The 27,786-nt window shown below is 38.5% G+C and overlaps 1 protein-coding gene across 1 annotated transcript; it reads left to right on the top strand.

Annotated features, from left to right (window-relative positions):
- On the top strand, positions 1-27,413 carry GABRR3 (gamma-aminobutyric acid type A receptor subunit rho3). The gene is made up of 9 exons (XM_042810514.1): positions 1-128; positions 7,322-7,434; positions 16,154-16,221; positions 17,715-17,938; positions 20,457-20,539; positions 21,267-21,407; positions 23,720-23,872; positions 25,927-26,123; positions 27,111-27,413. The coding sequence occupies exons 1-9, from the start codon at positions 1-3 to the stop codon at positions 27,411-27,413; spliced, it is 1,410 nt and encodes a 469-aa protein (XP_042666448.1).
- The last annotated feature ends 373 nt before the right edge of the window (positions 27,414-27,786 follow it).

Below are 27,786 nucleotides of genomic sequence, written 5' to 3'. Positions count from 1 at the left end.
ATGGTCCTGGTCATTAAGCTTCTGTTCTTTACCTGCCTGTGGCCGACAGCAGTGCTACACAGCTCTCAAGGTCAGCATCACCATCTTCACCATCGACAACAATTCTCATTCTTAAGAAAGCATAACAGGTAAGCAACATGTTCTCCCTGTCTGTGTTCATCTGATAAACCTTATGCTGTCTGTCAGCAGTCTTTCAACGCATCCTGTCTGTTTATTGCCCTGTTTTGCCAGTTTCTGAATTTATACTACACATATTGCATGGATAGGGTGCTCCCAAAAGAGAAACTATTAATTATCAGAAGTTTTTCATAACTAGACATCTCGTACTGTGATTTCCTGTACATTTCGTATGATTGTGCACATGTCCGCACACAGCTCCTTGAAATTGTGTGATATCAGAATACTGCTGTGATACACTGAGTATTTTAAGTCTCTCACTCCCATTACAAGAAGTACAAATGCCTTCCAAAGTTTGATGCCAATGTTATAAAATGACTGCCATTAACTAAACAGCAGAGTAACTACATTATCAAGATACTGAAGACAATCTTACAGTAGTAAATGAGATGAATTGTACTTTATGTTTATTGATGACACAATGTGCTCCCTTTCTGGAACTTTTAGGTACAATTCTCCTTTTGGAAAGGAGATTGTATCCATTCTTAGTCTTTCCAGTCAAGTAAGTGATTTAAAAGAAATAATGATACAAACCTTTCCACATTAAATGTTCTGTGCAAAGTGTTTGTGCTTTTTCCTATAACCACAATTTCATATTTTAGATGTGGGGCCTCTCATAGCATGTAAACAGACCACTGAGTACCAGTGATAATCCAGCAAAGTCTGTCTTTATAGAGATGTTGGAGGCACTGCAATAAGTAGCCCTATGTAAGGAAGGAGAAATGATGGAATTGTTGCATTTTTCCATGTCCTTGACCCCCTGTTAAAATAGGGGAACTGGTGGTTTGTTCATAATAATCACCTATTGAGGAAAAGTAAGTTGGGCTCATCTAGTGTGGGTGAGCAATTTTTAAAATTACATACTTTATAACAGGCATACAGCTGTTTACATTCTGTATCTCTCTGCATGTGATAATCCAGCAGTGATATACCTTTGAGTCCTCACAGATCTTGTTAAACTCATGGTTAAGCAATGTGGGGCAAGAGAACATATCCCAGTGACACAATGCAAGTGCCTGCAGATGCTATATAGCTCGGTATTTCTGGATTCTGGATTTTCTCAAGGTCATAGGTTCAAGTTTGGTCTAAGCCAAATGCTCAAGAGAAGAACACCTACTGGCAGACTGTTTCAAACACTAATAGTTTTGGAGTGAATGTGAGTGTGCAATTATTTGCTGTAATAAAACAAAATAAACAGAACTAGACCTAATATCAAGATGAAGTCTAATCTGGGACTTTATTAGTCTCAGGAAGCAGTTAAGAATCAAATTGGAACAGAATAAAATATCTTACTGTCACTGTAGGAGTAAAGGTCTGTTTTAAGCTTACCAATACATTTTTGTCAGTGGTAAAAGGGAAACATATGCTACTGTTATTTGCATGCATCCTGTTCTGCAGTAGCTGAGAGGAGCTACTTCATCTCTGGCATACTAATTTAGAAAGGAGGAGAGAAGCCTGATGGGAGGAGACAGCAAATGTGACATCCTGCTGGTCACTGCTGACCTCTTGCCACAAGACAACAGGTCAAGAACAGGAACAATACTAGCACATTATCCCCTCCATCTTCACAGACCTTTACAGTACCTACAAATGGATTCACAGAACAGTCCTGTGAGACAAGCAGAAGAAGGATGTTAACAGAATAGAAGCAAGGGGGAATGCCAGCACTACATCCTCAGATAATGCTGAGTGGGGTATCAGTTTTCTTTGTGTGAGGCAAAGGTTTGGCCTTCTGTACCTTTTGCTAGGCCCTTGAGATTTAAAATTTGGAATTGGGAAGATGAGCCATAGAAGATGCCAGAGCTTAACAGCTGCAAATCAGGTTTTCTGTGGAATGGATCCAAACACATTTAATTTCTTTTTGTTTGATTCTTTCTCTGATTCTGATTCTAAAGACAGCATTATCTTCCAGTGCGTTGCAACACGGTCTGACTTTCTGCCGGCCTCTTTTTCTTTCTGGGGAAAAACCTTTCAGCCAGCACCAGAGTTATTAGGGACACAGCTGACAGATGGCCTTGGTTAAATGGGTGGCCTTTTAGAAAGAATCCCATGTGAAAATGTTACTTAACCTACAAGTTCCACTGGTTTAATAGAGTAACCCAATTCTCCCTCCAAAGCTATTTGTCTGCATTCTCTTGTAAAGAAGATTTTAAAGCATTAACCAAAAGTACACGAGAAAGAGATTATTTTCATGGTCCATTTCCTAAAGCAAAGAACAAAACATTTGACTGTCCAAATATTAGGCTTTTCGACCGTACGTATTGCTGATGTCACTGAACGCTTGGAAATGCAGAGAGGAGAGAGAGAGAGAGAGAGAGAAAACTGTGCAGTTTTGATGCCTACATTTATCTGAGTTTCAAAATGTGACAAATGAGTTAAAAGTTTCTGAGGTTACATTGCTATGTAATTCCACTAACTCTCCTGGGAATAAGTTCTGTAATTCTACCTTTCAGTTGGTAGTAGCTGGAGTACCTGAGGAACAAACCATTGTGAAGAACTTTCTGACCATTAAATCTAGGGCTCTTCATGGTATTCTTTTCACAAGAGAGTCCTTCCAAGTACTCTTTTTATAAACTTACCTAGTTTCATTTTGAATGCGATAACTTTTTCTCTGCTAAGGAAGTATGGTATTCTTGGGTACTAAATTAGTGTAACAGAAAGCAACACTTCTCCTGGCTATTATTCCTGGGATGTGAGTTTCACATTTTTCTAAGTCTATCAAGATGAGAATGGTGCTGGAAAGATGTTTATAATTTCCTGCAAAAGCTTTTGCTTTCTTGTAAGTAGCATGGGGCATTAAAACAGAAGAAGAGCCACATAGCATTTGGCCTAATGTCCATGTATGATTGTGACCTGTTTCTCATAGTGGCTTTAAGCAGCAATTTGGCAGATTAAGTACAGAGCAAACACAGAAAATATTTTCTCCTTATAGCCCCTGGGCGTCCAATCACTGTATTTCCCTCAGAAACCTACTATGTTTGGTGTAGTTTTTGCAGACTTAGTGACCTTCTGTGGGTTTCTTTTCCATGAACTTGTCTGGTTTCTCCTTGAACCATAGAAAAGTTTCAATAACCTGGTAACTTAAAGGCAACCAGTTAGGTTACTAACTACATCACTCCCCAGAAGCCACTGGTTATGGAACTATACTGTTGGCAGTCTGTGGTTAAATGTTCCAGCCAGATATGATCTCATTTTCTTGAGCAGAACCTTTTACTTCCTATTAATTACTCAAGGTTGGATGGAGCAGATGAGTTTGTTCTTAGAAGCCTGCCACATATTCAGTTGTTGTTAAAGAATTCTGAATTAGTTGCTCTGGTTTTCTAGATAGTGACAAGCTGCTCTTTGAAAGCTCTGTAAGGCAACAAGGAGTTGAGCCACAGGATCATGAAACAAAACTGGGTAGTGAAGAATCCAAACACCATGACACTAGTTTTTCATACAAAGAGCTAATGCTTCCAATAGTTTTCTGTAAATGCCAGTAAGGGTGTCTTCCCTATGTGATCTGAAACACTTCGAATGCTTTTTATGTCCTCAGCTGGAATTTAATTATAGGCTACAATTTCATTTACATAATGTAAATGTTGTCTGAAAGGCAACCGTGAAAGGTAGAGCTGTTATAACCGAAAGCAGTTGTTTCTTGAGCACGTGCTTCACTGAGTCTGACAAGACCATTTTTTTCCATTGCCCAGACCTATGCCGACACCAACCCCTCCATCAGATATCCATTTGTTACAACTACCCTAGGCAGGTAAAGAGAGATGTTCTTTCCTTAAGTGCATGCGGGCTTTTCCTCTCAAACAATGCAGTCTGATGTCTGCCACAGAACAAGGATAGAAAATCAACTGCAACATTTAGACTTGTGCTCTAGCCAAAGCTGTGTAACAAACAGGCCACTGAAATATAAACTATGTCTTTGGTGTGCTTTTGTGAGAACAAAGTGTTCCACTGGCAACTGCCACACTACTGTGGTCTTGAATGACCTTGAGAATCTCTTCTGAGACCTACACTAGTTAAATCTGCTGCTTAATGGAATTGGCTCCATGGGATGGAGCACTCATAAAAATAACTGCTGGTGATTTCACAATGCTGTGTTACTGATCAATAGCAAGATACGGGTCTAGGATTTCTTGGGAGTAAACAAATGCATGCAATTCCCTTCCAGTCATCAGTTAAACAACTTTAAAGCTGCAGTGAGGAGAATGTAATACTCTAACTCGTAGCCAAGGAACAACATCTGGAGTCCAGATGCTGATGTTAAAGGAATATCTGCTGGAGAACACTTCTTAGCCTTGGGTGGGAGAGGTAGGCAAGCAGGAGAAAAAAGTGAAGCATAAGTGTGTTTTTTAAAAAATATATTTTAGATTTTTTAAAATGGGATTTTTAGGAAAGCTGATATCTTTACATGTGCAGTGGTACCAGCATCCAGGAAATTAATGTCAAGAATATGTACAACTGCATGTAAGTGGGTTTTTTCCCCTTTACAATTAAAAACTGTTTTCTGCCAAAGCGAGGTACTGAAGAAAAGATGCTACATATTTGTAATGGAAGTACTATTCTGACCCCTGCAGGATCTTCCCTAGTTTGAATAACCACTTCTGAGAGCAGCTAGAAATACTTACAGTTACTCCACCATTTGTGTATAGAGCATCAGCTTGAAGATGCTATTCAAGTAAGTGGACATAAAAGGTGCTTTTCATTTACACAGCATTTCTGGTTGTTTTTCCTCATGTGAGAAAATGGGAGAAGCATCAAAATCCTATAGCACTATTTTCAGTGGCTTATTAAGAAAAATCTCCTGATTTATGTTTCCCTTTTGAGATGACTAAGGAAATTTCTCCTCAGTCACATACTTGTTTCCAGTAAGAAGTTGTAATAGCTGTACCAAGGCTTTAGCCTTGTTCTTCCTGTGAAATCATGAGAGCCTCAAGCAAATATCTTCCTCAGCATATCTAGTGACAAATAACGTAGTGCTTCCAAACTGAATTAGTTGTGCCAAAGCACTCTGAACACAATTCATCATTTCCTCTTACAATCAATTCCCAAACAGCAGATTTTTCCTGCACACCCATTACAGAGCACTTCAGGTGTTTGTATCTACTGCCCATTCTGCTCTGACACAGACAGGCTTGCTTATGGCAGCTTTAATTCTCTGATGCATGAGGTTTCATTTTAGCATCCGTGTAATTTTAATAATGAGAAAACTAATGTCTTTCTTTGATATACCTGATGGATGACTGCCCTGATATTTTGGTTCATGCAGCACTACCACAATTCAAGAACAGATAGGTAGACAAACTTGGTCAAGCCCAGTGGTTGTGGTCCTAGCAGCCAGTGACATCATAGCATCCCTGTAACGTAGCATTTTTAGAAGTAATTTCTTGGCCTTCATTATTCAAATAGGGGCTAGGAAGTGGAGGGAGGAGAAAAAAACCAAAATAGCTGCAGATACACCTTGTCTTACAGTATTCTGTACCTCATCCTATTCAGTCTTTGACTACAGGGCAAATAGAACAAATTTCAATCATTCAGTCTGAAGTAACAATTAGAGTCACTGGCAGCAAAGTCTCAGTGAATCACAAAAGGCGTGAACGAAATGATCTCTAGGGAGATTTCCTTGCCTGTGGCAACATAGCTGTATTTAATTCATTCCTACAGATTTCTGTCTAATATATAGCCCAAAACCTCCCCAAGCAATCTGTTCTCACCAGGGGATGACACAGATCTCCCTTGTTGCCACTGCTGATCCTACCTGTGAGAGGACATGGAAAAAGGGCCCTGTAAAATCTCGTTATGTGTTCTGAAGGTTGTGGTGCATTCCCTCAGTCTTCTTCCTCCAAATTAAGCAGCAGCAGTTCCTTGAGAACTTCCCACATCTTTCATGAAAGGAATGCCCCAAACTAAGCTTAATGCTCCAGCTAAGGTTTGGCTGCTTCTGTTACTACTTGGAGCCAGCCACTTAGAGCAGGTCATGCAAGAAAGAGTGGAAAATAAAGGAAGCACCATAGCATTTTCCTTATAGCCAAAGTAAATAATATAACCAATTGTTTCTAAAGGCTGCCTCCCTGAGCTGCCAAGACTGGCTGCAGACATTCTCTGTGAAGTACTTTGGGATATGAGTACGTATTGGACCTCCCTGCTGTTTGCGACATACTTTCTGTGTACAAGAAAAATGGACAGGAAGGCTGCACTGTGATGGGCAGCTACTGGTCATTTTAAATTGCATACATAGCACATCAGTTCCTTTCTCAGGTAGTAAATTTCTGCGTGGAATCTGCAATGTGGTGCAGTACATTCTATGAAGGGAAGAGAGTTAGCAGCAGTCCCTAGGAAGAACTGCAGAATTCATGGCAGCCTGCTAAGAGCATCTGAACAGGTTCAGCTGTGTTGCCTCTGTGCTTCCCAGAGGCTCAGTTATGTGCAACATGATATAAACAACAAAGACAGTACTTGTATGATACAAATGAATACTGTGTACCTGACCAGCAAACAGAGGATGAGATAACGAGCAAAAAACAAACAAGAAATTACATATTAGTGTGTGACATGGCCACAAAAGATGGATGTTTGAGAGGATGTCAAAAAGCAACTTCCTGGATCCAGGACTGTCACTTTGAGAATTCTTCAGGGAAATTATTGATTCATTTGAACTTTTAAGGGAAAAAAAAAAAAAAAAAAAAAAAAAAAAAAAAAAAAAAAACCAAACAACAAAAAAAAATCAAAAAACCATTTTTAATAAAAATATAGTTGTCTCTGTAATATAGATAATATGAAGTATTTTAAAACCATGGATATACAGTGCTATTTCCAAGTCGTTGAAAGTGGTAATGTGGACAGTGCCATTTTTTTCAGTTGGCTATCATCTCTTGCATAGTGAAAGGTTCAGTCTCTGAGTGAATTTCTTGTATGCAATAAGAGTTGTAATAGATGTTCCTCCTGAACCTGGCTGCCCTCATATCTGATTTCCCCACCTTTCGCAATATGGATCTCTCCAACTTTAGTAATGCAGTAATTTCCCTTATCACTCCAGATTCAACTGTCAACTGTACAGTGTTCTTGAATCTCTGCTTCATTAAATGAGCCTTCTGTTGGGAAGCCAAAAAAAAAAAAAAAAGTTTTCTTACTTTTTTATTTTTTTTAAACATAGCAAACGAGATATTAAAATGAGGAAACTTGACAGCACCAAAGTCCGGCCACTTAAATCTGAGCAGCTTCTTCGCATAGAGGACCATGACTTTGCACTGAGACCTGGATTTGGAGGTAAGCAAGTAGCAGGTACCAGTGCTGCACTTGTTAATGGTTCATTCTCGATCTGTAAGTTGCTTAAATGCTGACAGGCAATGCCACTTAAAATTGGATGACATGACAGCTTTAATTGCAGCTCACTTGTTTTGATGAGCTTCAGAAAAGAAAGAAGAAACCAAAAAATACTTGAAAACAAAGCACCTATATTTTGTTTAGCATATCAGTAGGAGAAAATATTCAAGTTGTCTTCTTCTCAAAACTAAATAACGGGTAATATTGTTAGAATACTACTCTTTCATATTGATTAAGGTCTCCCTGGAAACTGCGTAGTTCAGTAGCAATTAGCAAATTAGTCATTGTATTTGTTTTGAGAGATTTAAATGTAACATCAATTCCTAAATCTTTACTCTGCATAACATTTAATAGCAGGCCTTCAGTTTATTACCATGCAGTTTCTGTGTTTTTGGGCTCTATGATGATTATTCCTTCATTTAACTAAATTGCATGTGGATAATGTGAGTATTGAATAGGATTTGGATTTTGACTCTCCTTGACTCCCTCCATGACTCTTTCATGGGAGGTAAAATGAGAAAGCTGCCCTGTAATTAAGCTTTACCTGAGCTTTTGTGTCATCAGCTCAGCATTCATGATTCATGGAAGCAAACTGAACAGCTCTGGTTTATGAAGCCAAAATAAAATACATGAAGAGCAATAATCAACTGTGTAAACAGGCACAAATCTGGGAGGCTAGCTGAAGCCTGTGGAGCTATTGTTGACACCAGCTGTGGGGACATTGGGCCTGGCAAGCATGCCAGGAGAGTGAAACATGGAGTAAGAAAAGCCTTTCTGGATGCATTGGTTGAGTGTGAAAGGGTTTGTCATTATTCTACGAATTTTGGCTTGTCAAGGAACTAAAATCTTCCCTGTCTTCTAACAAATAATCAAGTAATTTCTATATCTTGGCTGCCAAAGTTAGAATTACCTCTTGCCTAATTCCTGTCTAGCCTAGTATCTTTCATTCTGGTTATTTTCCTCTTACTACCTGCCTTGTCACACAAGGCATTTGAATTTTTGAGAGCAACATCTCAGAAGTAGCATTTCCATGAAAGAAACAACAATTCAAGATGTACTTTATCACTGGATCATCCCAGAAAGCAGTACTTCTGATGTCCATAAAAGCAGCTTTCAGAATATAGCCTGTTATCTGGCAATTCTAATTTTCCACAGTCCATGTGAAATTTTTGTACCCAGCAAATCTGTACCAGGCTTTTTCCCCTTGTCCTTTTATTTTCAGATGACTAATCGTAGAGCCCATTCAATTCCTTTTGAAGCCAGCTGTGTTTTTTTCCACTGACTTCATTGCACAGTCCTCCTAATAATCACATTGCCATGGGTACAATTTCAGCTGCACTCCTGTCTTTCAGAAATAGCTTTCAGCAGAACAGTGTTCCAGCTTTACGCTTTACTCTGCTCTTCACATGCTGTAGTGGCAAAGGTGACACTTGTAAATTCATATCCAAGAGTTCACACGCTTTTGTGTTTTCAGAACTCTCTTAATAAATGGAATACTTACAACTCGATCTCTTTAAGAATAAAACATGGATATGTTTTTTTTACAGCATACAGTAAAAAGTCTCAATGAAATGAATGTTGATCATATATTTGTACTCCATTGTTCCGGTCTTACTGTAGATTTCAGTGATTAAAGATTGATTAAGATTAAAGAATGGCTTGGTTTCTGGAAGAGACAGGTTAATGAGGAACAACGATTAGCACACAACTGTGACCTCATCATAGGACGAAAGCTGAAACATAAATCTGAATAACATAGCTAGACTTGCTGTCTGACGGCAGGGTATGAGTTTCTCTGACAAACATTGTTGGATAAGTGTGCAGTAGAAGGAAACGTAACTAGAGAAGATGAAATTAGAGATGCCATTGCCTCACAGACACTGTCTAGAAATCACCTATATCCTTCTCACAAGGTGGGCACTGCCACCATCAACTCTTGCAGTACATTCATTATAGCAACACACTGGGGCTGACACAGATAGGGGACAAGGACTTTGCTAATTTTTCTCTTCTTGACACTGCTCTCACAGCCACAACATGGCTCTGAACTGTATGAAGACTTAGAATCCTGTGATTTTATGTATTTAAAACAGACGAGATTTTGGGTTTGTTTTATCAAATGTAATAAAGCAGCTCAATATTGTGATTCCTCAAGGGCTTAGATCTGTCACGAGCCACAGTGCATGATTTATTCAGCTCAGCACAATGCATGAATTCACATTACTGATGTGAAAAATTAAAACAACAACAAAACAGGTCAAAATAGCTGCATGAAAAAGAAGTATTTAAAAATAATTCTTTAAATTTAAAAGAGAGTCAATTTTTTTTCCCTTCTGTGTATCTCATTGAGATTTCCTGGGTATGTCATGGAGCTGGAATGATAAATTTTGTTAATTTCTACTGTGCCCCTTCCCTCGAAAAGATAAATCATCCTTTGTACCAGCTTAGGGGAAGAAGCAGCTGGAAAATTTACACTGTTTTTAACCTTCTGGAGATTCCTCAGTTCACTAAACTCTTAAATCTAAATCTGGCTTGTTTAATTTCATTTAGCCCCACATATGTAAAGTGAATGAAGCAGATAACAGGACCTAGAGTTTTTAGTGTTTCTAATCATGGAAAAACAGAGCTCATGCTAAATTTTATTTGTAAACTGAGCAAACATCTGCACTGAAAAGAGTTGGGGCAAATGAATATAGAGCTTGTGGACACTGATACTACTGGCTGTAGCATTACTGGAAATAATCATGACCCTGCTCACATGGCTGATTTCTTTCTCCTGAGAGAAAGAAATGTTATTGCTCTTTGGAGATGAGGGTGAGCACATGTCAGTATGAGATGCTGAACAGAGACTTTTGGCAGCTCAGATATGAGGACAACCATGCAGGCTGTCTTGACAGCCAAAACTATATACATTGACAATGTTGTTTTAGTGAGTCACGCTTAGAAATCCTTTTAAAATGATGTTCCTTTCTATATTTACACATCTATTTTTCCATATCACACCATTTTAAAAAACTTTCTTAATTTAATGTACTGGCAGAATTTGAGTTCTTGGTTACCTGAGTTCTTTTCCCACATGCTAAAAATTTACATTGCCATTTAAGAAATTGTCACTCTTTTATTCCTCTGTGCCTTTGTTTTGCTAACTATAAAGTCTTTCCATATGGTCTCTGAACTGTTTTGAAATGTGGTGATTGGAGAACCACATGTTAATTGTCATTATGTACAAGTAAGTTCTCTATCTGTGTGTTTGAAGTATAACAACTTTATTTTTGTTTTCTTTTGTCTTAATGACCTGTCAGGATCAATGCTAATAGAGTTAGTTAGAGTTAACTAATGGGTAAGTTGAAGAAGTTTTAGAATTGGTTATCTCTGCTGCATCAACCACCAAAGGGGATAATAACAATAATTATATACAATAATATAATATAATAATATAAACAATAATAATAATTAGCATGTATTACAAATGCTGGAAAATAATTTAGTAGAAATTATCTGGTCAAGATGTAACAATCTTTCTAGAGAATTTGCATAGAATCATATAACTGACTTGGAAGGGATTTTTAAAGGCCATTTAGTCAAACTTCCCTGCAATGAACAAGGACAACTATATCTAGGTCTGCTTACTTAGGGCCCTGTCAGCCTGATCTTGAATGTCTCCCTGGATGGGGCACCCACCACCTCTCTGGGCAACCCGTTCCAGTGCCTCTCTTCCCTTATCATAAAGAACTTTTTTTTCCTTTTTTTTTTTTTTTTCTTACATCCTATCAAATTCTCTCCTCTTTTAGTTTGAAACCATTTCCCCACATCTTACCACAAATTGCATCTCAGTCAGCAATTAGGCACAGTCTTTTTTCCAAGCTTTCAGAGGAACAGAGGTTCTATTAATTCATCGCTCCCAGAAAGGTCAGAAACTTCTCACTCTGTGGGAGGAGAGTGACTCTGGTGAAAGTGGAATGTCTTTCTTCCATGTGGAAAGAATAGCTTGGATCCAAAACAGGAGGGAAATGCTTTGGAAATTTGCAAGACCTCTGATAGGCACCTTTTCCTAGATATTTTGTTGGACACTGGTAATTCTTTTGTTCCTAGAGTTAGCTATGGCTAATACCAGTCCCCCTTCATTTTCCATGTAAATAAGAAAGAAATCAAAGAGTAGTAAGAAGAAAATACTATTGCCAGTAATGCTGCTGTTTCACTCATTGCCAGAGGAAAGAAGACACATCCACACAAGCCTGTGGCTTGTTTCACTTCTGTCTTTGGTTTTCCTTCTCTACGTGCCCACAAACGATTTTTAGAAGAAAGCCTTTGTACAGACCTCAGTCCTTCCTCGGTTTCTCTCTCTCTTACCAGGAGGTTTCTGTAGACTTAGCTTTTTTCCAGCACTGTTACCAAGACAACTGTGAAAAATCAGTGACTGATTTTTCTGAATTCAACATTTATGTTAGGGAATTGCAGGTGCAGTCTTTTGAACTATGTGTACAAAGGTTTGACTAGTACAAAAATGCCATAGAATTCATTAGGCAAGTTATTGCTGCAGAAATTGATTCTAAAATGCTAAAATAATATCTCTTTTTAAAATATAATAGAATTCGTCTGTTCTTTCTATCTATTAAAAATTCTTCTTGCGATATTAAACCTTTAAAATAGACTAGAAATGGCTTGTATTGGGATAAATCCATCTGAAAACAATTCTATTTTTTCTGCTGGGGAGTAATTATCTTGAAAATCTGTGGAACCTCCATTGTGAAAATCACTAATCCCTCTAAAATAATGATTTGTAGCAAGGCTCCAGCAGCAAGTGAAGCTGCTCAATTTAATAACTAAATCCTCTCTGCCATCCCCAGTCTTGTCAGACTGGGAAATAAAAAACACAGCTTTTCTCTGGTTAGTTTTTTTCAAAGTGAATTTGATGTCATTGCCTGATGGTCAGCCAGAGATTGAAATTCTCAGTATATTAAGGGGAAAGCTGTAGTGCTGACATAGGAGTAGAGAAGTGCTTTCTGGCTGTTTTGGAATGTTTATTGAAATGCTTTTCTTCTTAAATACATCAGAACTTGATAGAACAAGCCTAGAGGACAAAAAACTTCTACTACTCAGCAACCTGTTCCCAACATCTCATTATTAATGTTTCTGGTATAGTTGACTTTTAATCACAGAAATAAATGTTCCAAGAAAACTACAAAGTTCGGAAGGCCTGAACAAGAATAGGGCCAAAACATTTCTTACTAGAGTGGTAGTGTTAGTGGCAGAAATACAAAAATGCTTCAGGTCACTGAAGTGACCAGGACTGCATATCTATGCTTCGTGTGTTTATCCACTTAAATTTGTTGCCAAAGTAGAATCAGAATGGGATGAAAATATTTGCAGCTGCTATGATCTGTCAGTGTGGTTTTATAACTGTCTGTGGTAAATGCTAAACTGAACAGGGTTTTCTCCTTAAGCAGTATGAATATGCTCTTTGACCAATGCACAGGAAAAGAACAGGAATCTGTTTCTAAGGAGCATGTTTCACGGTTCTACCACATAAGGAACAGATTTTATTGCAAAAGTTCAGTTCTGTAGTTCATTTTGGAAACACCCTTTGTAATTCTGGCTGCAGATTTTGATCTCTGTTACGCTCTTCACTGTTCACACTGACTTGCTTTTATAACAGTTCCCAACCGGGTGCAAGTTGTTCATTCAAAGAATGAAATACAGAATGCATATATATGTATAACTAGCACTTCGGCTTGCGTGCATGTAATCAAAGTAGTCACTTGTACTTAAGCTGCTAGTTCTGTGACCAATTCCTTTTTATCTGCTCAGATGACATGAATTATTAATTGAAATTCTGCCCACATTTGAATGGTGCTTGTTGGGGGTAGAAAATAGTCTGTGTTTTTTTGCACAGCCCAAGAAGTTGTTAGTACTGCCGTTGTTACACTTTGAAGAGCTGTCACTCAGAAACAAAACATTCCTTGCAATGTGTCGTGTATGCTTATTTAGAAAGCCAGTTATCTTGTTCTGTGATATAATTTGTGGGTAGTTCCCTGCATGTTTGGGGGATGTTGGTGGAAAACTGTTTGCTTGTTCTTGACTCATAAAACTGGTAAAAGCCTTTATTTTACGTGGAGAGTAGTTTCTCTCTCATCCCTCTGTCCACATAACTACGCTCACATATCAGTGGGACTTAACCCACAGGTTTTAACATTCTAGTTATGCAGATCACTCCCAAAGTTTCAGTAATACCAGTTAAGATCAAGTTATGATATATAAGTCAGATATGAACACTGCCAGTATGTCCTACCACTTGTCTCTGCCATGGTTCCAGGGTAAGTTGGAGACACAATATAAAAAAGTTCAAACTTCTTGGTGAGTAAGCTTAGATCAAATGCAGTTCTCCTGCCTATTTGAAGCTCCTCTGGCAATCAACAGACATTTCTAAGGCCCAAGTTGTCTCATCCCAATTAGAAATCCAGAAAGTACAGGTTACACTGCATGGATTCTAAATATCAATGAGGCCATATTTCATCACTGTTGTCAGCCTTAGTAATGACCGTGGACTGTGCTTCCACAGCTAGCTTGCTCCCTGACTCTCCCTGCCTTACAGCTAGCTCAGGTATCAGCTCTGCAAAGTGGGCTGATCCTGCTGCACCATGCAAATGAGGAGCTTGATAGACACTGCCTCATCTTTCTGCCATGTTTGCATTTAAATGATGCGTGGATGCCACCTGTGAATGATGTTCACATCATGTATAAATCCCACTACAGCTCCCGCTTAGGCTAAACTTGTCTCCAGCTCACAATTTAGATTTCAGTGGAATGATGAGAGGATGACAGCTCAGGCTACAATCCAGTATTTTTGTACCAATACTTGGTACAAGTCAGTATTTAGCAGAAAGTGAACTATTTATGTGGTCTGGTTGGGACTGTGTGGGAAAAATAAAGAAGATACGTGGGCGAACCTGGTTTATGAGAGGCACAAACAATTGCATCAGTTTGCATGAAGAAGAGTGATTGGATATATATGTCAATACTCTTGTACATCAGCCTTTCAGGGAGATGTCTCCTGCATTCTCTACTCTCCAAAAGAAACAGTCTACCCCAAGTGCTATCTAGAGTTTTACTTCAGTCAACTGAATTCTGTTTTGATCTTTGAGCCTCTGCAGATGGACTGAGCCACAGATTTGTTTCAGAAGCAAAGATGATTTCTCAGCCAGGCAGCACCGCTCTTGTCATTGCAGAGACATGCTCCTGTGTGCCCTGCTAACTCTGGTCACGATTTACCTTGTTTTTCCACACACATTTGCATCTGTTCTATGCAGGGTCAAACCCTCCATTAAAATATACAAGACAAATCAAGAGATTATAGAGCCAGATTTTAAAATACCTCAAAAATAGTTCAAGATCTCCACTGTTAAGAACTGGAGGCAGCTGCGTAATCCTCGAGGGCTGCTATTTTAAGGATAATTCCAAAAAGAGACACAGTGTTGTGGCTGGTTATCAGGAGAATGATATTTCTGGACTACTTTGGCTTTACTGTAAAGAAAACGCAAGAAAAAGAGAAAGACAGATTAAAGGAGCTATTGCTATCTCCTGCTTGTTCAGACTTCTTTGTACTGATGCTTTGTATTACAGTATTTAAATGTTTGCTTTTAAAATATTTTAAAAGCAAATATTTCTTCCCCTTAAAAAATATGGACTGTTTTTTACAAATGTAATTGGAATTTCAAGTACGGTGGTTTATTATTCATTCCAAATGCAGACTGTTCTTCATTGTGTGTGTGTACACATATGTCCACAAATCTCTATACTCCCCCGCTTCTGTAAGGAAGTGCTTAGTCAATTACTTAAGTGGAATGACTTGCTTGCTGAAGATTACGCAGGTACATAATTAGGCCTTTAATACTAGACTTGGTGTACTGAAGAAACTGGAAGAAATATATTTTGCTGTAATTTTAATAGGTTTTAATCCCTTTATTGCAAAAATGCAAATACTGCTTTATAATACACTCATTCAGTCTGCATCGTGCTGTAAATCCACAGCCTTTTTCAGATGTAGTTTATTAAAAAAAAAGTCCCTGAGTGCAGTTCATTGTACTTGAAAATAAGTTACATACTCAGCAATGCATTGTAGACACAATGCTCCATCTTGTCACATGCTTAGTGCGTGCATGGCTTTTCCCTTATGAGTTAGTGAGCAAGTACTAATCCCTTTTCACAGATACCTATGCTAAGCATTAAATAATTAAGTTACCAAAGGTAATTAGGAAGCATAGTAGGCATTTTGCTTACAAGTGTGGGAACAAGAGTTGGGACTGACAAGTAAGCTTTGTGATCTTTGATTTAGGTGGTATATTTACTCAGCTTTTCTTTACGGCACTCCAAGCAGTTCATTAGCTTTGGCACTGCAAGGAAACTTTCACTGCTGTCTAAACTGCAATGTCAATAACTAGTCTAGCTGCAAAGAAATCACTTATTTCTTATGCACTTATTTCTGCAACTATTTAATGTTGGGTTTTACTGTGTTGCCAAGGAGTTTCTCATTCAGCATACTGTGATGGACAGACCATAGGAAATGACAGTATGGGGTGTACTCTGCATGTTGTTAATACACAGTCTTCCCTTTAAAAATATGAACATATGTTCCTCATCACTCTTTCATTCTGTTGCATTGAAGGGTCGCCAATACCTGTGGGCATTGATGTGCAGGTAGAAAGCATTGACAGCATATCTGAAGTTGACATGGTAAGTTGGTGAGATAAAGAATTTCAGCCAAAACTCAGGGTCCCAGAAGCATCCAGATGGATGATACGGACAATACATTTAAAGACAGTGAACTCTTAGAAGAGCACAGCCTTGCTGTGAAGAATGGAAGTCATCTTCATTTATGTTAGTAAGTGTTAAGTATAAGCAAGCACACGTTGAACATTTCCCTAACTATCCCAGAGGAACAGAACAGAGTGCTCTTATTGGAAATGCCAGCCACTCAGTAAGGCCTGTGGGCTTCCACACAAACTCTTAGTGCTCTGCACTATTGAAGATGAGGGTTCATGTATTTTGTGTTCTTTCCTTGTGCAGATCTTAATATTCCTCATCTTTTCTGTCATGGTAGAGCAGTGGATGCAACAAATGGAAATAGAAAAATATGAATATAACAATGAGCTCTAGGAAACACCTTCAACTATAGTTAAGGACCTGTAGCAGAGGAATGCAGGATATTTGTTTCTCCTCCAAAATTATCACTAATAGCGCCACCCAAACATTAGTGCCAATTTGCTTAGATCTAGAACAGCTGGGCACCTTAACTTGGCAAAGAGATCTCATTTACAGTATCTTCTCATGCCGAAAGTAGATCTAATCATCAGTGCTGAGATTGCTATGGGTTCTGTCTATATGAACCCCTGGATTCCTCTACAATCTTACCCAAATCAGTGGGTTTCAAGCAGGTATAAAATCATATTGCGGGAGGAGGCCTAATTATCTTTCCAGTATTATTTTCAGAAGTAATTGTTCTATCAAGATGAGTGATACCTGCCTAAAACTGGAAAAGCTACATAGGCGAGTACAGAACTGTCAGGCTGTACAGAAGCTCAGACTGAATTTCCAGCTGCCTCTCCATTTTTTTTTTCACATGCATATTTGCAGCCATGTTATTTCTCTAAGTAAGATTATTTCATATTTTTAAAAATTGTGAGTCTTGTGAAATTTGTTTATCCTTACGAAATTCACCATGGTGTTTCTACATGATTCATTTCATTCATAAAAAATATACAAATCTGAAAACCCATCTAACCCTTGTACCAAATGTACAGATTAATGGATTTTACAAGATGACCTGGAGAATCTATAAAGGAATTGTAAAGGAACTGTAGTCCATTCTGAGAATATCTTGTGAAAATTTCTACAGGAAAGCCCCCCAGTTCACATTAGTTTGATTTTAAAGCTTTTTTTTCCCCTTCACCAATCCAGCAGACCACTGAAGTCTGTTCTATCTGAGTATATATGAAGCATGAGCCCTGACTCAGATGCCAGTGATGAGGCAAACAGCAGGTATCTCAGAGATAGCTCCAAACTGTATTTAATCTTGCTGAGTGGCATCTCATTTCTTTCACTGAGGATCCTCCACATGATGTTCATAGCAGAAACTGTTCCTTTACATGAGTTGATTATTTTGTTCTGTTTTTTACTGTATGCAAATAAAACATGCATTGTCTTCTTTTATTTTTAATTAAACAAAGGACTTCACGATGACTTTATATCTCAGACATTACTGGAAGGATGAGAGACTTTCATTTCGTAGTACCAAAAACAAAAGTATGACTTTTGATGGAAGACTGATAAAAAAGATCTGGGTACCTGATGTGTTTTTTGTACACTCCAAAAGATCTTTCATCCATGATACAACTGTGGAAAACGTCATGCTCCGAGTGTACCCCGATGGCAACGTACTCTTCAGTCTCCGGTAAGAATAATCCTCTTTTATAAGACAATACACAGCTACAGTTGTGGGCCCTGAGAAACAACATGAAATCCTTGCAGTTAGGATACTGATTGGTGTTAAACCATTGGTGTTAGATACTGAGTACTGGTGACAACTGAAAATTCTCAATGTACCAGTGGGAACATTAATTGAGGATTGATAATTTAAAGATAGCATCTTATTAACATATTGTTCCCCATCAGAGGACGATGGCAACTTTTTCATCTATTGTAAATATCACTGAAGTTTGTCAAATGATAATTCATTGCCTGTGGTTTTAGCTGTACTGCAGTAAATCTACTGCTGAGTGCAGTAAAGCCCCAAATTATTAGCAAGGAACAATTACTTTTTTTCCTGAGTCTTTTAAAACTATCTCTGCTATTTTCACTCTGGGGTACCTGTGAACATAGCATTAATATAAATCAGGGCTGTGGACAGGCACAGAGAGCAGATCACAGCAGTTCCAGAACTGGAACAGCAAGGCCATTAAACGTTCCTCCCTTCTACCTACACATTAAAAGCAGATGTGGATGATGTGGCAGAAATAGTTTTAATGAAAGTACTTTCCCCTAGGTAGAATCTCTGGGGCCTGTGCATTGCAGAAATCACCACTCTCCAGTTTGTTACTAATTAGCCCTGTGCTCAGAGGGGATATTTCATCTAATCTGGATAGCTGGAAGAGTTACGCAAGCATTTGAGTTTTTTGGCTATGTAATAGTTGTTCCAAATGAATTTATCTACCCCCTCATAAAGCATACAGAATCTCCTCACAACTGCTGTACACCACTTTAAAACAGCGTAAGGCTTTTATGTTTGAGAATCATATTGGCCAGCAAGAAACCATGAGGTGAGCTATTAACTTTCTTGTTACAATCACTTCTGTGCTTCATGAAAGAGAGGAATTAGAGGAAACAGACCTCAGCTTACAGCAGTGGCTCTCAGTATGAGGATATGACTCTGTGATGGGAGCCCCTGCCCTGCATCCTACATCCCATTTGCAAGCTGGTGCCCTACTTTTACGAGTTACCCTTGCTCTCTCAGCTCCTTTCCTTACCTTGCCTTAGCCCTGCATTAACTGATGGTGGGTGCTGGGTGACTTCTCCTATTCCAGTGAAGAGCAAATCCTCAGAGTTCCTAACAGGCCTGCAGATTTCTTCTTGGACAGTATCAAAGGCAGATCCTGTCCTCTTTCTCCCTTTCTCTACCAATTCTTACCAAACTTATAGGAAGGGGTGACATAAGGCTGGTTTTGAAATGATTAAGGTCACATAGAGTATTTGTAGTCTGAGTGGTGTTAATGCATACATTCCTAAAGAATCAGATGCTCATTTAAACCCTCTTTTTGTATTGACAGATTTACATGCAGTGAGTAGATTATATTCCAAATTCTTACATTCAGTATATTTGCAGTTCAAAGTTTTTCTTCAGTGCCTGGCATACAGGATTTTATTGAAGAAAAATTGAACAAAAATCCAGATTTGGTACTAAAATAGTCTCTTTTTTTTTTTTAATAATCCATATTTTATTGCTGTCCCTATAAATCTGTAGTCAATACCCAGAAGGCAGGAATAATATTCGTAGCTGGAAATCTTATGCATTGTTTTAAAGATCTATCTCATTTCAACCCAGTAAAACCTGATATTTGTAAAAATGTACCTACAGTGTGATTATTGGTCACAAATATTCAGAGATCATTTGTGTACCTAACACATCCGATACCACTTATGTCAATTCAATTGATTCAACCTGGGGAAAACTGAAATATCAAAATAAAATATCGTGCGAGCTGGGATAGGAAATGAAAATTTGTCAATATTTGCTGTATTTAAATTGCTGCTCCTAGCCTTTTATTTGTTTGTTTATTGGGTTATTTTGTTGATATGCTAGGGGACATTTATCTTCTAAATATCTGTGAAAAAGCAAGTGGAATGAGAAATTAATGTTTTTGTCTATGTTTACCTGATCTTTTTAGAGCATAAAACATTTTTGTGGAATTGAAGAAGAGAATATTCTTCCAGAAACCACAGCTTATCTTTTGTGCAATTAGATATAATTAGATATTATAACCATATAATAGAAATTGTAATATGGAAAAATAGCAACTGGAATAATATTTGCTCAGATCTATAAAATTATCTACTTCAGTCTATGAGAAAATTAGTTAAAAAATGTGAGCTCCCTTTGCAAATCTTGGTAAGTGTAACCCTTTGAAGCAAAATGTATGAAAGGTTAATGAAAGATCAGACCAAAGAAGAGTTTATAAATTGAGGGTAACGTGCTTGATAAGAAAAAGTATTTGTCTTTAAAAATGTATGTTCTCACTGTCTCAGTTTTATATCACTATCTAAAAGAAATTTTAGAACGTCTAATAGGAGCAGAAAAGTCAATCATTAGGATTCTAACCAGCAGGTTGCTTGGGGATCTCAATCAGATGCCTGCACAGTCCAGAGAAAGCGTGAAATTTTTCATTTACTGCTTGTTTTTCTTTTCCTTTCTGCAGAATAACAGTTTCTGCTATGTGTTTCATGGACTTCAGTAGGTTTCCTCTGGATACCCAGAACTGTTCTTTAGAACTGGAAAGCTGTAAGTATAATTTATGCCTGCTCCTCGTATGTGCATTCTTAGCAGCACTCCATCTTGTTGGTAATACCTTTATCACCTGTGTGTGACTGGAATCCTTCATCTGTATCAAACAGCTTTGGATCCAGTTTTGGATATCTCCATAACTCAACCATGGGAAGACAGAAAAACTGTCATACACTCTGCTTTGTTTTGACTGAGTTGATGTTCCAAAACTGCAATCCAAAATATTTTCTTTATCAACAATCATGCTTTATTTGAGGGAAAAAAATGCGAGTAAATAGTAAAATAGGATGTCAGTATTTGACCTCATGGAAAAATGAAATTGATTACCTGTATTACTGTGATATGTCTGCTTTCTCACCCCTGACTCAGTGGTTTGTAGTAAGCTGTAGGACTGGACAAAGAAAGGTAATTGCGTCCTGCAGAGCATTTTGATATCTCAAGATTTATTCTCATTGAGTTGGAAACAAATTGGCTGTGCTTGGGCAGTCTGCTCAGGCTGTATGGCAGCTCCCAAGCTGCATCCCTGTGCCCTGGGACCCTGGTCACTAATACACGTTCCCCCTCTGTCATGTGAGCTGCTGGCATGGCACAGGACTCGACCTGCAACAAGGTGCAATAATGGATATTTGGTTTTCTAAAATTGTTTTGAGTGGTCTCCCATTGCTAAGAAAAGCAAGCAGAGTGTTATTCCAGCAGAGGTGATTTAGTTTTTACCTTCTCACAGATGCATACAATGAAGATGATCTGATGTTATACTGGAAACATGGAAATGAGTCCTTGAGCACAGATGAGCACATCTCCCTCTCCCAGTTTTTCATTGAAGAATTCAGTGCTTCCAGCGGACTTGCATTTTACAGCAGTACTGGTACAGTAAGACTTTGTCATTAGAAAAGAAGAAGGGCACACAGCCATACTGACTGTCTTTCTCCTTCAAATTCACTAGTAAATGTTTCTTATTGCTGAGAGATCTGTTAAAATGAGAGCTGTCAATCACATTGCTCTGTTAGCCTCAGCCCTAGATTCTCCTCACATTACCTGCGTAACCCTTGCTCAAAAAGGGAACTCCAACGTGTTTTATTGTCTAAAATCTTCTCATTTTCTTGATCTGTAAATGGTCATTAAAAATCTACTGACTTTAAAAATTCTAAATGAGAGCATTTATAACCTACTGAGGTCAAATTCACAGCTTGCTTAATGTTCCATTTTTATACATAAAGTTGCAGAAAAAAAATGTCATGGCTTTTATGTCATGGCTACATTGTTTACACACAGGGGTCTGCCCCAAACAGTATTTCATTCCTCATTACAGATCTTGAACTACATTTTCTAGCAAACTGCACAAGACTGCAGTTTGTTATGATTTCAATTTCATGCAAAGTGTTTTTTATTTTCTTTGCAGTTGTACATATTTGTACATGCAATTATAAACTTTAAAATATTTCTCTATGTAAGTAGTCTAAACATACTTTCCTTAACCAGATAAAATGTCATGCTTGCTACTGTACTTCCTAGTCTGAGATTATTCATTTCAGAGGGGTTATTGCACTTTGTATACAGGCAGATTAATGAAATGGAAATGATTCCATATAGTATGTTAAATGCACAACTCATTGGAAAAAAACCCTTTAAGGCATGCAAGAAGGCTGCAAATAGACTTACCTAGTATATCTTAACTACAGGATAGCTTCTTTTTGCCTTTTAGAAAGATTAAGGATTCAAGTTTGCAATGAGGATTCAATGGCTGGCATTTAATGCAGAAACTCCAATTTAATTTACTCTGCAGCCTAAGCAATGAGAAATTCAGAGCTTGATCAGCTTCTTCATCCTTATGTCTTGCTTGTACATGAGCTAAGAAGAGCTCCAGCTTTCAAGAGCCACTGTCATGTGAGAATTGGTGATACCTAGCTATTGCATTTGTACCTTGCTGAGAGCCATGTCAAATTTGTCCTTGTTGCAAGATGGAGATGGGAATGGTTTCTACCAAACTGCTGTCACTGTGTCCAAACTGCATTCTGGGAACTCAGCTATTCTCATCAAAAAGCACTCATGCAAGCACAGATGGCACAGCAGTGCAACCTCGTACCACCCCTGTACTTTTTAGGACCTTTACAGCACCTCTGACTTTGTAAAAAGTAACACTTCAATGCAGATGTTTTGAAGATGAGCTAACTCACCAGGGTAAAGACAGAAGAAAAGACTTTAAGTCACAGATGACCACTGGGAGGAACCAGGGGATAAATGCACATACAATATCTATTAGCTAGAACACTAACATTTGTAGGCAAATGCTTTTCTTTGGCTTTGAGTTCTGGTGGTCAGTCGGGAGCTTCCACTTTCTTCTTTTCTTTTGCTTCTTATTGAAAGAAAGTGTTTACATACAAAACCTCCTCCCCAGCAGAAGTGAGGAATAGCAGAGGACTATCAGCATAACTCTAATGGCGGCCATCTCCTGAAGATTCTTGGACAAAAAACTGGACAAAAACGCTGCTCACATCTTTTCTGCCCTTCAGGTTGTGTGTCATCTTTCCTGTGAACCTCAGTGAACCACACATGTGTAGCATTTAGCCTCCTGGAGCTCCCTGGCCTCCAAGGGAGCAACAATGTGAAACCATTTATAACACAATTGTTTTTAAAACCGAAACCCTGAAAGAACATAGGGCGTGTTTAATATTGAGTAATTGCTAAGATGTTCCTTATAAAGTGACTCTTTGTGATGGCATGACAGTTCCCATACAGGCTCATTTCTGTCTGCAGTTGTATAGGAAAGGCAGATGCTGCACAGCCAGCCATGTTACCTTCTTTTCACCTCACTGTGTACAGTTTTGCCCTGCAGACTGAGCAGCACACGTTTTGCTGCACAAAACATGCCCCAAAAGTCACTAGATGGCACCCTTTCCTTTAAAGTCAGCACTGGGCAGGCAAACGGATCTGAGCAAGGCAAACGTGTGGCACATATTTACAGTGAAGAAGCAGTGTTTCTATGCCAAAGTATCTGTATTTTAATGAGGTATGGATGGACAGTTTGAAAAGCACTATATGAAAGCAGAGTGACAACGATATTTCATAGGTATTTACTATTAGTGATGAGGATGCCCAGGCAAGGCTGGTAAAGAGAGATCACAAATAACACAGTTCTTGTTTTCTCCCCCAACCTTTTCCTCTCCTTTTTAACAACAGGCTGGTACAATCGACTCTTCATAAACTTTGCACTCCGGAGACATATTTTCTTTTTTGTGCTACAATCGTATTTCCCAGCCATGCTGATGGTGATGCTGTCTTGGGTTTCTTTTTGGATTGACAGAAGAGCCGTCCCTGCCAGGGTATCACTAGGTAAACCTTTACCATATATTCTTTTGGGAAGTATAGGATGGACAGGGGAGAGATTCTGAAGTTACCTTAGCTTCTTATTTACACAAGACAAATATATCAGATAATTGCCTGAATAATTTCATACAAACTCCTTTAGTCAACCTCTATGTTTGGAAATCGGATGTTTCTTCAGACTGGCTTTGATGTACTAGCAGCTAACACACCACAGAAGGAACAAATGATGATTCTGCAGATTTCTCCAGTAGAGTTTTCCTTCATTATTTTTTTGTTTTTCAAAGACATTTTTTCCGCTACTCCCAGGTACTCAGATCTGTCCCTAAATTCGTGGCTCATGAGAGACACTTCACAGGCAGTGCAATATCTATCTATAAGCTTTGTAGCTCCGCTTTCTTTCTAGAAGCAGTTGATATCTTCCTACCAACCTGGAATCATTTTCCTGACTTGTCCTGGTTAGCAAAGCCTTTATTTCTCAGGCACTTTGAATATGTTTCCTTTGGTGCCTTAACTCTGCAAGGCATGCAGGCTGCTGTGGAAAGCAGAATAAGTTGGGCACCTTTCTGCTCTTGTTTCTTTAAATTCAGAACACTACAGCTTGGAATAAAAAGATTGATTACTGTAGGGTTTTTTTTAATAACGTTGTTGTTTTCTCAGTGATGACAGTTGACATCACTTCAAGACTGGTTCCAAAAGCTGATTGTTGTTTTATTTCCTGGACAAGTGAAAACCTTGAGAATCTTTGTTTAAGAAACAAAGTATCATGTACTCAGGCAGCCCTTAATGTTTATCTTTAGGTATATTAATCAGGCTTTCTATTAGCAGAGTCTAAAACTTTTAATATAAGATGTATAAATATATTAATCTAAAACCAAATTATGATACCTGGTTTTATTAATGTATTTGCCAATTTATTTGTAAGAAGTTTAACTTTGTGTTTAAAAAGAAAGTTTAAATTCTCAGGAAGTCATTTGTAATGTTGTCAAAATGTTTTTGCTGATCATGTTCATTAATTTATATATAGGTTTATTCAACAGGTTATGCATCAGGAGTTTAATGAATAACACACATTCAATTAGCATAAGCATACATAATTCATAGGCAGTGTTATCAACAAAGTTTATAAAGCTTAGCTCTCTAGCCTAAAGTACACACATTTTTAATAAACAGATTTCCTCCTGTAAAGTATATCCTAAACTCCAACCTTCAACATAAAGAACTTGCAGAGCAAAAGGGAAGACTCTTGCATATTCTGGTGGGCTTGAACTAGCATAAAATTGGAGAGAGGCTGTACTGACACCCAAAAGTGAAAGACCGTGCTATTTGCCACTGCAATCTCCCAGAGGATACTGAGATGTTGTCACTTTTAGTGCATTAAAAGTAGAGCCTGGGTAGGATTTTATTTTTCTTTTAATTATAATTATAATTTTCTCTGAGACAGAACACAGCAAAGCTAGATGAATAGGGTCACATCAGAACAGACGTTGAAAGGATGAGGTTGAAATCCTAGACAAACTGAAGTCAACAGACATTCTGTAGTGTCAATGGATATAGCATTTTTACTCTACAATGTTTTTAGGATCAAGAAATTTTGCTGAGACATACGAATTGACATGTAGCCAAGAAGTACAATTTTAGAAGGGCTTGGGAGGGAAACTGATGTCTCATTAGTAAAGTTTGAGGACAAGAAAGTGCATAGCAGAGACACTGGCTCTGGGAAACAAGACCACGAGCCTGCCTTCACTGCTCTATAGGATTCATAGAAAAGCTGTCATAGAAAGTGTTCCTTACACTGCTGAATCACCAGCATTGTCCCCACTGCTCACTCATGGTGGGCTGAAGCTCTGACTGCACATACTGAGTGGAGGCAGATATGACTGTTTCAATGTTCTTTTCCATGGGTGGCTTGCATAGCTTACTCTATTTCTCCGACCCTGTGCTGTGAAGCTAAAGGCAGTCTCAATCACCTGCCTTCACAGAGCTGTGCTGTCTGAGCAATTGGTGATGAGATAAACAGAACCTGGCCTGTATTGTGATAACCTTCCCTTCTTCTTTGGCAGGCATAACTACGGTGCTGACAATGTCAACCATCATCACAGGAGTAAGTGCCTCAATGCCTCAAGTGTCTTACATAAAGGCTGTGGATGTGTATTTATGGATCAGCTTCCTTTTTGTCTTCCTGTCTGTCATTGAATATGCAGCAGTGAACTATCTCACCACAATTGAAGAGAGAAAGCAACTCAAGAAAAGGGGCAAGGTACAATCATCTGCATTTTGTTGCCTTTAAAAGCATCACAGAAGTCACAGAATAATCCTGACACAAAAATGTGATAATCTCTGACTCTACTCTGTTTCACACTTTTTTTGTGGCTGAAGGCAAGGGATGTATCATCCTCTCAGATTTTGAGAAGGTCCGAAGTTACTCTCCCTTCCTTTTAACAGAGATTAGGGAGCACAACTCCTGATTATTATTATTTTTCTTCACTCAGAGGAAAGTACCTCTCATTTTGTTTCCCAGTTTTTTCCTATTGACGAAGACAATGTTTTCATCTTTATCCTGCCCCTGAAATATATCCCAGACTATACTCATGCAGTGTTTCCTCCTGTTTCCTGTAAAGCAGAGTTTACTTATCCTTCTTCTGCTTCCTCATTTTCAGTTAGGCAGATGGGTTTAATGACTTTTTTTTGTCCTGAGACCAGATGAATGATTAGGTCCTTTTTAGAAAAGCGTGCTTGAAGTAGAAATGTTTACAAGTCAAACATTTGCTTTCTATGAAGCACTCATTTTAAAAAAAAAACCCTTCATGAATATCCCCGCATGTGAAACCATTCATTGGAATATCACAAGTAGAAGAACACACAAAGGATGCATATGTTGCCCACACGATTTCATACTGCTATCAAAAAACACAGAAATGTTTGAAGTAATTTCCCACAGACCTACAGATGAGTCAGTTTGATTTTTCTATTTCACAAGCAAGGGCACATGCAAGTCAGCTGGCAACAGTCCCTGAGACAAGCGTGTTATGTCACATATATGTCTTTATTTGCACATGTGCTGCACAAAGGGCCGGGCCACACAGGATACACAGGTAGTATCTGAGGTAAGTGCACTCTGTGAGGTAGCCATTGCAGTGTGAAGAACAGCACTGGAGAGAAAGCTTTGTTTATTTTCTGTTTTATTTAATTATCATTTACTAAAATGGCTCCTGCTAGATTCACAATAACTATTTTTTGTCGCCAGGCCTCAGGAATGTATAATATTGATACAGTGCAAGCAATGGCTTTTGACGGCTGCTACCATGATCCTGATGTTGAGATGGACCTGCCTGCTTTCACTGACCGCTGTGAAGAGAATGAAACTCGAGCACGAGCAAGCAGTGTCTCCAACGTGGGCACAGCTCGCATCAAGAGGAAGAGATCTTTTAAGGGAAACGTGGGCAGGATTATTCTACAGAACAACCATGTCATTGACACGTATTCCAGGATTATATTTCCCAGTGTGTATATTGTGTTCAACTTTTTTTACTGGGGTTTGTACATATGAACAGATATCATTATAAGCTAGATTTTATCTTGGATGTGTGGGTAATGCAACAGCAGTAGAGGAAAGAGTTAAAAGCTTCTGAAACTGGCTTCTGCATCAAACCAAGGCGGGTTTGGTTAACAGCAGAACTGCTGATGGAAAAACTCTCACAGTCTGACATTTCAGCTGGACTGCTCCATAATTCACTGGGACAACCCAATGTGCATGCTACTGCTGCAGTATCACAGAAGCAGCTTGCTCACTAAGAGAGCCCTTTATCACACACCTAAACAGATAGCAGCTCCTGGCCAATGTGTTATCCAGTGTCCATCTACGCTCTAACCATTCCCCTTTAATCAGCCCTTCTGTTTGTTCTCCACTTGTTATCCAGTTG

This window comes from Centrocercus urophasianus, unplaced genomic scaffold, assembly GCF_019232065.1.
Source record: "Centrocercus urophasianus isolate 14NV4802_14NV808 unplaced genomic scaffold, USGS_Curo_1.0 seq_12, whole genome shotgun sequence".
NCBI lineage: Eukaryota > Metazoa > Chordata > Aves > Galliformes > Phasianidae > Centrocercus > Centrocercus urophasianus.
Note: the sequence above shows the minus strand (reverse complement) of the source record. Positions and strands in the feature narration are given on the sequence as shown.

Excerpts from the sequence above, each read along its gene's own strand:
- GABRR3 (XM_042810514.1), top strand. The coding sequence starts at position 1 with ATGGTCCTGGTCATTAAGCTTCTGTTCTTTACCTGCCTGTGGCCGACA. Across the intron at positions 129-7,321 it reads TTCTTAAGAAAGCATAACAG|CAAACGAGATATTAAAATGA; the intron begins GTAAGCAACATG and ends TTTTAAACATAG. Across the intron at positions 17,939-20,456 it reads AACGTACTCTTCAGTCTCCG|AATAACAGTTTCTGCTATGT; the intron begins GTAAGAATAATC and ends TCCTTTCTGCAG.